At 41.2% G+C, this 11,473-nt stretch overlaps 1 protein-coding gene across 1 annotated transcript; it reads left to right on the top strand.

Annotated features, from left to right (window-relative positions):
* The first annotated feature begins 238 nt into the window (after positions 1-238).
* Positions 239-2,554, top strand: LOC121712266 (leucine-rich repeat extensin-like protein 2). Its single transcript, XM_042096406.1, has 3 exons — positions 239-641; positions 804-919; positions 1,737-2,554. Exons 1-3 carry the CDS (start codon positions 248-250, stop codon positions 2,517-2,519), a joined length of 1,293 nt encoding a protein of 430 aa, XP_041952340.1. The 5' UTR covers positions 239-247; the 3' UTR covers positions 2,520-2,554.
* The last annotated feature ends 8,919 nt before the right edge of the window (positions 2,555-11,473 follow it).

The following is an 11,473-nucleotide window of genomic DNA, read 5'->3' as shown; positions in this document are numbered from 1 at the left end:
TCCTAAAACCATTAGGCCAGCTGTATCTGTTCAACTGTTAATGAAATTAAAGAGTAGGCCCAGAGCCCTATAGGCCTAGACTATTTAGGTGTTCAGCTGCATCGTCAATTACAGCCTGATCAGACGCTTGGTCGCTGGTCTCATTTCAATTAGTGTTAATTGAGTAGGCCTATATATAGGGTACTGAAAGAGTTGTGAGAGCAAGGCTAGTACAGCGCCCTGCTTGTAGGCTACCACTTTTATAGCTATGAGGCTTAAACCAAACCAGGGTGTTTTATTTTTGTGTCTCTTATGGCTTTACATTGGCCAAACATGTGGTGTAAGCCTTGAAATAGTGCAAAAAGATGAGACACATCATGAGGCAAGGTCTGAGAATATTCAAACTGGGACAATTACTTTCGGCACAGGGAATATTTCACTGGGTCGAAATCTGGACTATGAGAGACGATATGTTGGAGAAAACACTACAGACGATGGCTCCGTTAACGTTCAAGCCGACGATCCAGGCCTGGTGGGTGGACAAAGCGGCACTCATGACTTTAGGGCCTGGGATCGTATGCGACCAAAGTTATTATGTACTAATGACCTCATGAAGTTCTCTGCACAAGGCCCTGGATGTTCTTCACTCCAGTTAGACAGCGGTAAGAAAAGTATTGGATAACTTGTTTTTGTTTTACAGTGTACACAATAACTCTGTCGACATTAGTGGCCTAATTCAGCCGATTCCTTGCAGCCCTTTCACTTGCAGTGTTTGCATCAATAGCTTGAGACCAGACATTCTTTTCTTTTTTTCTATTCAACAGGTGGCACACCTCTCTCACTACACCAGCTACGTCGAGAGTGTGGCTACTCTGTGAAAAGGACTGCGGTGGGCCTCGTGCTTCTCGCCACTTTTGATGGTTGTGATGTTATAAAACAGGTAGGCTATGGTTTTCCTGTCACATCAGAGGATTTTTTATTTTATTTTTTTTTATTTTAATTTTTGTCAGAGTAGGAGTAACATTAGCCCATAGAGATGCCATCAATCACTACAAAACAAAACTCCATATTTTCACACCTTATTAATGCCTTAATTCTGGCATTAAATTTCATAGTGAATCAACAACAAAACCAAGAGAATGCAAAGTTTAAATAGAATAAAGAAATGTCTTTCAGCCACTTGAACGTGACAAATTTGTGAAAGCAGGCCTGTTAAAATAATCCTTAGTTTGCTTGTTTATGATATCTATTTTAACAGAAGGTATTGTTGAATAAAGTTTCCATTGCTATAGCAGGAAGTTTTAGCATTGTCTGCATGGAGCAAGCTCATTTAACAGTCTCTTGATGTGTCCTGTTTTAGTATTGGTCTGTTATCCTCTTCAGGCTTTTCTGTTGGCGTACATTTCATGAATTGATTTCAGTAGCTTGAATTTACAGTTAAGCTTTCCTGGGTGACGTCCCATCAACTCACCAGAGGAATGGAGGCTAATCGTGAACATAGTAACAATTACATACAATTTGAATACCATTTGGTCCCTTGCAAACCGATATGTGAGCATAGGAGTGGCCATACTGGTTGTATATGTAAGGCGGTTCAAGAGCCTTACATATACAACCGGTATGGCCACTCCTATGTGAAGTGTTCCTGTAGTCGGGCGAAAGGACCCCCAAGCAATTATGTAGCATTTAAATTCATGTGGGACATGTTTCAGTTTTGAGCTAGTTGTATGACTGCATTATTTTATATCTTCCTCCAGGGCAATAGCCACTTGCTGCAGATGTTGTGGCACGGCAATCCAGTAACCCTCTCCTGCCCTGCATCAAGCTCAGACCAAGCCTCTCTAGTTGTATCCACTACTCCAGCTCCAACTACCGAAGCACCTTCTACAGCTGCTGAGCTTCCTCCACAGAATCAACAGTGGATGAATCCCCTCTTTGGAGGCTACTACCCTGTAATGCCTGTGAATATTCCCCCTCAAACTACAGAAGCACCTACCACAGCGGCTGAGCCTCCTCCACAGAATCAACAGTGGATGAATCCCCTCTTTGGAGGCTACTACCCTGTAATGCCTGTGAATATTCCCCCTCAAACTACAGAAGCGCCTACCACAGCGGCTGAGCCTCCTCCACAGAATCAACAGTGGATGAATCCCCTCTTTGGAGGCTACTACCCTGTAATGCCTGTGAATATTCCCCCTCAAACTACAGAAGCGCCTACCACAGCGGCTGAGCCTCCTCCACAGAATCAACAGTGGATGAATCCCCTCTTTGGAGGCTACTACCCTGTAATGCCTGTGAATATTCCCCCTCAAACTACAGAAGCGCCTACCACAGCGGCTGAGCCTCCTCCACAGAATCAACAGTGGATGAATCCCTTCTTTGGAGGCTACTACCCTGTAATGCCTGTGAATATTCCCCCTCAAACTACAGAAGCGCCTACCACAGCGGCTGAGCTTCCTCCACAGAATCAACAGTGGATGCATCGTCGGTCTAGAGGCCACTGGGGTCATGGGTCTAAAGGCTGCTGGAGGCATCCTTAAGGTCGGTGAAGAATCCCTCAAACTACTACTGCTCCAACTACTACTGCTCCAACTACAGAAGCACCTTCTACAGCTCCCCAACTTCAAAAACAATGAACCACTTATTACAGGTACTATCAGTACCTTTTTCAACTGCACCCTAAAACAGTAGATGCCCTACTCCAAACCTTTTATTTTCCAACTCCGTCTTTATTCCAATGTGTCATTTAATGCGTGTATTAAAAAGTGTATTTGGAATTTAAGTTGTCAGATCATTTGTTCAAGCTGCTGGTCATGAGTGGTTTTGCTGAAGATTTGTCTTGATTTAGCCAGAACTGGAAGTTTAAAATTCTACTGCCATATTGCTGATATGAGCACAATAATAGAGGCCAAGTGTTTAACACAATCCAAGTGGAAGTCTTTGTTTCTACTATATGTAAATAAACTAGATGTACCGCATAGCGGTACAAAATATAACCGCCGCTCAGTCCTGTACATCCATTCCGCGAAAATAAATCACATTAATGTATTTGTCCATCTTCCACTCCATCCCCCACTCTTGAAACTTTTGTGTATGTTTGTTTGGAATGTGTGTGTGCAGGCCACACAAAGTCGCCTACTGGAGCTGCAAAGGTGAATAGATTTGTAGCACTTGCCAAAAAATGTGTAGTATTGTTATAAAACTTTTAAAATCTCAACAATCACAAGTAGGGCAGTTCATCACAGTCCATCCATTGCAACTGGACTGATGAAGGGTACACCCGTAGGCTACATTGTATTTGGGAAAAGCAGAAGGTAGCAGAATAATGTATTTATTATTAAACAAAACAATCCCTGTCAGTTCCATGCAGTTTTTTCAACAGCTATCAAGAAGAGAGGTCATGGATTTTTGTGACTAAACTTATGCATATGTAGAAGAAGAAACAGTCATCTAGTTCATATGACATTCAGCTTTATTGTCAATGCACAAAAGGGCCTTCATGAAATGCGTTGCTAGACTGTTCATACACATTTTAACGGGCCAAGTTGAAGAGCTACCGTCCGTTATTGTTCGTGCAAATAATAGGCAGATTCATGTTCCCTTGCATTTTCCAACTATGAGGTCCATGGTTAGTCCGGCTTTCGCCAGACCAAGCTCAATCTTTTAAGATATCGAAAAAGAAATTGCCGGCAGATCAGGCTGAGTTCACCCAGCCTATAGTCCATGGTAGACACCCGATAGAAATATTGTTTAATTTTGCGATTGCCCCCCCTGCGACGTGTTCGCCCCCCGGTTTCAGAGCTATTCTAAATGCAAAAATGCATAGAGGAGTTATGACATAACCGTGACTGTTAAACTATATAAGGTAGGCCCTATGCTAGGCCTATTACACAACATAAATGGTCACTAGGCTATGCTGGCGACCCAAATAAAATCTCCTTTGGGAACCAATGGCTTACAGTATCAAGCGGACTTAAGCTGCCACCTCTTGGCGAAAAGTTAATAGTTTTGCATATCAGTAGTAATACATTTCACGCAGCGGTGTTAATCACGGAAAGCGCAAATGAAGTGGACACTTCTAAATGGAACCCAACCCACTGTACAGTAGCTCAAGGTCTGTGGCTAAAGCAGCCATAATGAAAACGTTATGATTGTTTGGATACTTCACACACACGTGTTTTTTAATCGCATAGACTACAACTACCAAGCTGGAATCAAAGCACATCGACTCCCCTCTCACACCCTAAACACGCACTTCGAACAAACAAAAAGCATCTCAGTCTCACGGTAGCCATAGGCAAAACTGTATCGGACCGGTGTAACGTTGGTACTAAATCATCCATCGCAAAGAATGATTTTTGTAGCACGTTCAACAAATGTAGGTACAGCCCTGCCCTGGATACATCTCTCAACGTGCGCTCTAAAACATTTGGTTTAAATGGAGATGTAGATCATCACGGGTGCGTTAATAAATCTACATTGCGGCGAGTTGACACAAATTATTCACTTTGATGAATTTATATAGTTTCAGTCCTAGTTACTTTACTTTGGGCCATGCTCTTCCTTACTTGAATCACCTTTGAAAATAGAGGATTGAAGTAGCCTACTGTATATGGGTGTTTGGGAATGAATTTTGACTCAGATGCTTTTTGAGACTTTGAGCAGAAATGTCCCAGCCCGGTGTTTAGGATGCATCATAGACAGGTTATCTTTCAGGTAGCCTATATATTTTCCATTAAAAAACCATCACGTAGCGAACGTGTTGTGGCTAACTCACTTAGCTCCTGTTAGTAGCCTAGGTTATTGTCATAAGCAAATGAGATGACAGTCGAAAGATACAATTAGTGCTGCTATCAATTTGCTTGGTATAACCGCGTAGTTTTCTACAAATGCAATCAAATTGGCCTCCATCACTCAACCAATGCTAACGGTAACATTATTGTACCTAGGTCCTATAGCTATTGACATTATAAGATTAACGTACCTGCAGTAAAAAACAAGCATGTCCGATAAACATTCTCAGATTTATTTCGGCTTCAAGAAGAAATGGGAATTACATTTCATGTGAAAATCGTCCTATCCTTATTAGACGTTCTCTGCGGTAAACTACAGTCCTTGTAGGAAGCATCCATTGTTTTTCCAACTCACTTTAGATTAACCCTTTAGGCGCCAGAGGTTTTTTTCCGAAACGATCAATTTTGACATCTTCATTTCAAAAGGCTATATCTTAAAAGTGATAAGAGATAGAGACTTTCTGTAAATTAGAGAAATATTAAGGATGACCCAAAGTTTATGTAGAGATTAAATGTTCATATCTAATTTGCATATTATGACGTCATATGGTGGCGGCCATCTTGGATTATAGAATTTTCATGAAAAGTCGCATGTTTGAATGATAAAATGCACCACTTCTTTCCCCCCAAAATGTCCCTCACCTTCTGTATGCTATATTGCACAATACTGAATGCTCAGGTAAATAGTAAGCAGTGAACAAACTGTGTAAATCATTACTAATAAATGGCCGAAACAAACCAAATGCATGTAGCAGTAGACTGGCCTTTTGCTGTAGAGATTTTCCATTTACTACATACAGTAGGCACTCTGATTCCATGTATGGGGCACATATAGATTATTCAGATGACACACAAACACAAGTAGACAAGACCTGTTTAGTTCAAAAGCTCATTTGCCACGGCAAGGCACAGATCAGGAGTGAGATGACGAGACAATTCAAGAGACAATGTTAGTATTTTTTTTCTTTTTGTTGTTTTTGTTGATGTTTTTTTTTCTTAGCTGACAAAGACACACACATCACAAGGACATGAACACACAAAAAGGAACACATAGTGTATGTCCTAAATGATCAGGGAAATAGATAGCAAATCAACAGTGTAAATCATTACTAATAAATGGCTGACATTTTTTTTTTTTTTTTTTATGTAGCAGGCCTTTTGTTGTAGAGATAATGACTCCCTATCCCTATCCATACAGGGCCGGCATTCCCATCATCTTGTGATAGACTATGCATGACCTAATGTGTGTGTGTGTGTGTGTGGGGGAGAGGGAGAGGGAGAGAGCGTGTCACCACCTCCACCATGCGAGCAGCATGGCCAGATCTGCCTCGCGCGCGTCGAGTGGAGAGAATTTGCGCAGCTCGGACTAGGCCTACTGTCATTCTCATTGCGACTCCCCACACTGCCACTACGTTTCCCCCTAACTCTCCTATGAGCACTTCGACCTCGTCTAACATACCCAGTCGCATGAAGGCAGGGACGCATCTGAAGCCTCACTAAACGAATCACCGTCATTTCCTGAAGGCAGATATTCCCCTTCAGAATCAGGGTCCGCGAATAGAAGACCCAACACTTCATTTCAGGTAAACTTTTTTGATGCCATTAGACGATAATCTAATGCAAATACTCGCTAACGTTGACAATATCGCTCTGACTAAGTGGCTCACACGCACACTAGCTCCGGTATTGCACGCACTGATTCAATGCGCTGTAGCTCAAAACTTTTGTTTAAACCATTACCTTTTTCGGACTCGGGGATGACGTATGACATGTCTGCCACCTAGTGGAGTGGATGTCGAACGAAATATGACACCCTATTTGACTAAATCGGCCGTTTTATTCAGTACCGCATCTTGTCGAGTAAACTCGACAGTGGCGCCTAGAGGGTTAACTTCCAACAAAATTACGTCACACTGCAACGATGCGCCATCTGGTGGACAAACGACTACGTATCGCCAATACTGGAAATGCAGCCATGATGATGATGAATATTTGGTTTTCCTTTAATCCTACTGAATTTGTAATTATGTATCGGCCGTTCTAATTGCCGATACCGATAGTATGTGTGTGCCTGTGTGTGTGTGTAATTGTGTGCACCACCATCTACAGGCCAATGAGTGTACAGTCACTAAATGTACACATAACTTAAATTATTTTTTTAGACCCCCCCCATGGATGAAATTCTACGAAACTTGGCATACCCCCAGAGAATGCCAGGTTAATCATACACATAAAATTTGGTGCAGTTCTGAACATCTTAACTGAAGAGAGGGGCGATTAAAGCAGAATGATATTGCATTTTCATTTTTACCGGGGGGGGTGCAAATCACAAATGAGTGATTATGGGCTAGGTTTTTTGGGCCCTTGAGACCAACATACCATAAAAATTTCTTCATCCTCGGTGCCACGGTTCAGGTAGTTATTTAGGAAAAACTGCATTTTTGGGGTTTCGGGGGACCCAGCGCAGAGGGGGAGTGGCCCCCGGGGACCAAACGAAATTTTTCCGTAAAAGTCTAGTGGGGCTACATACCCACCAAATTTCATGTGCCCCGGTGTTTCGGTGTCCCGGGTATCGTTGACCAAAAATTCAGGAAGTAGATGACGGACGGTTTGGGTGTGGGGGGGGGGAACAAAACAAAACAAAAAAAAATTGACAATCAGCGGTCATAATAATAAACAAATTGACCTAGTTTAAATTAAAATGTACATGGAACTAGGAGCCTTTGAGTGTCTTAGGTCAGTTTGGGGGTTAAGGGATACTCTACAGAGTTTAAACATAATCCCCACAGAATGCATTAAGCCTGCTGGATGTCCTTTGGCCTTAAGTAAGCATGGGTGACGTGTACCAACCACTATCGCTAATCACCAATCCCTCAGCCCTCTCAGGGATATACCTCTGTGGTATTATCGGTTGGATGTCAGTGGCTCCGAGTTCACATTATCAATATATTTGTTAAACCGATCCATGTGCTTAATGTAGTTGCATGGGGAGAGGTCTGACAAAATACTTAAAAATAGCTCACTCTGCCTTTGCGTGCTGGGCCCTTGATAAAGAACAGGCTGCTGCAAGCCTCACCACAATGTGAATATAGCCACACTGTAAAACATCGCATATGTAATTAGCCATACCTGAATATGTACTGTAGGTTTTCCAGTGTTCTCTGAAATACACCATGAAGACATGAATAGTGTTGACTTTGCACACAGCAAAAATAATGCTATTTGTTTTCTACAGGATAAATTAGATACAACCAGATGCGCCTGTGTCTTTGTGTCATGCCCCTCTGTGTTACTTTATGGCAAAAAGTGGCATTGTTCTTTTACTAGTATACTTAGTAGGGCTGTCAAAATAACTGATTAATTTTGATTAATTAATTTGAGAAAAGAATTGACCCCGAGCCGTTCTAGTCAGTAACCATTAGACTGTAAAACGAAGGAGAGAGAAGAATGTGCTGCCTAGATCACTGATTGGAACATTTACTTTTAAAAAACGGCCTGATGGTGTTGACAACAATAAAGTATTGATTAAAATAAAGTCCTCTGCAAAGTCTGCAGCAAGGAATTTGCATATCACCGGAGTTCGTCAACTCTGAAGTCACACATCAATGCAAAGAAATAGTGTTGACATTGATTTTTATCGTGTCCCCTAGGTTATATCTGTGGCCTGAAATGCCTTGTATGTGAAAAAAACTTCTTCCCGAAGCATTGAATGAATTTGAATTATAGGTACATATTAGGTCATGTCATAGATCAGGGGTCTCAAACTCTGGCCCCCGGGCCAAATCCGGCCCGTGCCCGGCCCAATTCCAGCCCGCGGCCTAATGTCAAAATAATAACGTAATTCGGCCCTTGAGGGTATTTTTAATTGCGACAAACAACTGTCGTGGCAGATATTCAGACTCGGGCCAGAAATTAAGTCCAAACATCTTGCCTACAACGTAACAAAAATACACCATTATAAATGTTGAAGCCAAAAAGAAGGCGCAAAAGTCCGGCAGAGTTCCGTGCAAAAATTCAATATCGCACGATCGCACTCCCGAACAAAGGTAGAACTCTCACACAGGGAAGCAAAAAGAGACATCGGGATACAGAGTGCACATTCTGGTAGGATGGCTTCGTTATGTTATTAGTAATAGTTAAACTTGATATTTAAAATGTTATAAAAGTATGTTAGCTAGGAATAACTTCAGTGTATTACTTGATTATGATTGAGGTTATATGAATACATGCTTTACAGTTTCAAACTCGTTCTCTCATCATGATGTCTACAAACCATAGTGATAATTTTATACAACACAACAACACTGATTAAAATAGACGATAGATCCAAGTAAGGTGACAAATCCCATTTGTACTCTTCTCCACCAGTTGCTAGACATCCAGAGCTTCGATTCAAGCCCAAATTTGCTGCACAAGGTTTTCAGGAAATAGGCCTACTTGTATTACACGCGTGAAACATGAAGACGTGCATTTGTTTGTAATGACGCGGAAGCGATGCAGGCCATAGTTTTGCACAAATTGAAGCAGAAATAGACCTACACCAAATGTTGAAAAAACGTTCACGTGTGATGAAGTCTTGGGTAGGCTATGTTATTCACCTAGATTCTGATTCTGAAGGAGAATATCTGCCTTTTGGAGATTATGATCGATCGTCTATTGACAGTGATAGTCACGGTGCGTCTGTGAATGGAGAGGAGTCTTTGCGTGTATACGACAGTGTCCACTAAGCATAGGCCCTACCATGCTTATTTCGACCCTCTGCCCAACATAGCCGGAGGTGGCAGTGGTAATCGGGATGATAGTGTCCGTGATGGACGTGGTACAGACAGCAGGGGTAGTAAAAATAGGGCTCTGAAGAACAAAGTCACCCACGATAGGAACCGATTTGACCAGGCTACTTTATTGTAGGCCTATAATAACAGTTTGTGGTTATAGGCTAGTAAAGGTTTACTATTGTTGGTTTACATCTTAGGCCTACTGTTTTCCTGTTAATTTGATACAGTATATATCATAGACATAATATACATAGACGCCGCATCGACCGCTACTCCTTACTAGTGCTGACGAGATTTGGAGCCGCCATCTTGGACCGGTCATCCACTCCACTCAGTGTAATCTGTTTGGCCGGTGAGATGAGCTGTCAGCGCACTTAATTAATCATATCTCACTGAATACCGAACAGATTCTCACGCGGTTTTTTTGCTGCAAAGGTCATACATGTAGCTATGATACAGGACACATGATTTAGCATATTTTAATATTCATAGTGGGTTTAACAGTAATAGAATATTCTGATATATGATATAAAGTGACCTGACGTCCGATATCAAAACTGGGAACATAATCCATGTTTGACAGCATAGACAAAACTAGTTTGATACAAGTTTAATGAGTTAAATATAGTTCACAGTTGACAGAAAAATTCCATCAACAGCATTATTCACAGTCCACAGAAAGGTTCCATAAACATTTAAGTGAGATCAGTGCCATTCAGACATCTGAGGGGTATTCCAAGTAGGCCTATGTGGTTTAGTGACAAACTTAAATTGGGTAAATTGACTCAGAATAAGTTGTAAACCTCCCAGTAGAAAAGCTGTATGATACAGGAAACATGGTTGTGTGTATTTTAACATTCATAGTGGGCTTAACAGTAATAGAATATTCTGATATATGATATATTATAAAGTGATGACATCCAATATAAAAACTGGGAACATAACTAATCCATGTTTGACAGCATAGACAAAAACTGGTTTGATACAAGTTTTAATGAGTTAAATTTACAGAAAAAAATCCATTAACATTTTCAGTTCAGTGCCATCAAAAATAAAGTGATGAACAGACATTGGTGTGGCATAAAGGAAATGGAGTAACTGGGTTCAATATCAACAGCATTTGTTAGACAAGTTCCATAAATATTGTAAAGTGCAAGTTTGTAGGTTTGTTTCTGATCCTTAAAAAACAGACATTGGTTTGGCATAGTAAGTGTAACAGTTCATCAATTCAAGACAAAAAGGTGACTTGTCACTTGTACAGTGTCAATGGGTTCATCAACAGCATCTGTTATTTACAGTTCACAGAAAGGTTCCAGCCCCAATGAAGAGATTAAATAAAAAGGAATTAAGAAACATTTTAGAAACTGCTAAAATCAACCCGTTCATTGCAATCAGTAAAGAATCAGGGAGTGTCTTCACAGGCTCAGTGAGACAGAGTTACCGTGATGCAGTTGGTTCTATGATTTCGATAACTGGTGCATGTCATTTTGTATGTTCCCACCTTGCTAAAATTGCTTGGGTACACTTTGGCTGAGAACAAAAGTGCTTCAGACAGCAGGTGGGCAAATAAGATGCTATAGTAAACTGGGTACTCCATAAAAGAGGACTGAGTCAACCAGACGATGGGAAAATGGGACACAGAGTGGCGAATGCAGGTGATGAAGGTGGAGCTCATAAATCAAACATTCAGTCACAGTGTAGCAGATGCCCTGCAGTACTGCGATGAAGAGCTGCACCTTCCTCAGTTCCAGGGATGTGAGGAGACCGTTCAGTTCATTCACAGTCTTCTTGAACAAGGCAGTTGTTCTGGAGAGATACAAAATAATAAATAAATGAATGAAAAGGAATTTGAGAGGCATCTTATTCTTGTTAGGGTAAATGACATGTGAATAATACAGTGTTGGGCAAGCTACTTTGAAATTTTAG

This window comes from Alosa sapidissima, chromosome 6 (genome assembly GCF_018492685.1).
Source record: "Alosa sapidissima isolate fAloSap1 chromosome 6, fAloSap1.pri, whole genome shotgun sequence".
In the NCBI taxonomy this organism is placed as follows: Eukaryota; Metazoa; Chordata; class Actinopteri; order Clupeiformes; family Clupeidae; genus Alosa; species Alosa sapidissima.
The sequence above is the reverse complement of the archived record's forward strand: the minus strand, read 5'-3'. Positions and strand labels throughout refer to the sequence as shown.

Bases quoted from the DNA above. Each gene is read 5' to 3' on its own strand.
- LOC121712266 (XM_042096406.1), top strand. From the start codon at position 248: ATGAGGCTTAAACCAAACCAGGGTGTTTTATTTTTGTGTCTCTTATGG. The intron at 642-803 runs GTAAGAAAAGTA...TCTATTCAACAG, and splicing joins TTCACTCCAGTTAGACAGCG to GTGGCACACCTCTCTCACTA. The intron at 920-1,736 runs GTAGGCTATGGT...ATCTTCCTCCAG, and splicing joins GTTGTGATGTTATAAAACAG to GGCAATAGCCACTTGCTGCA.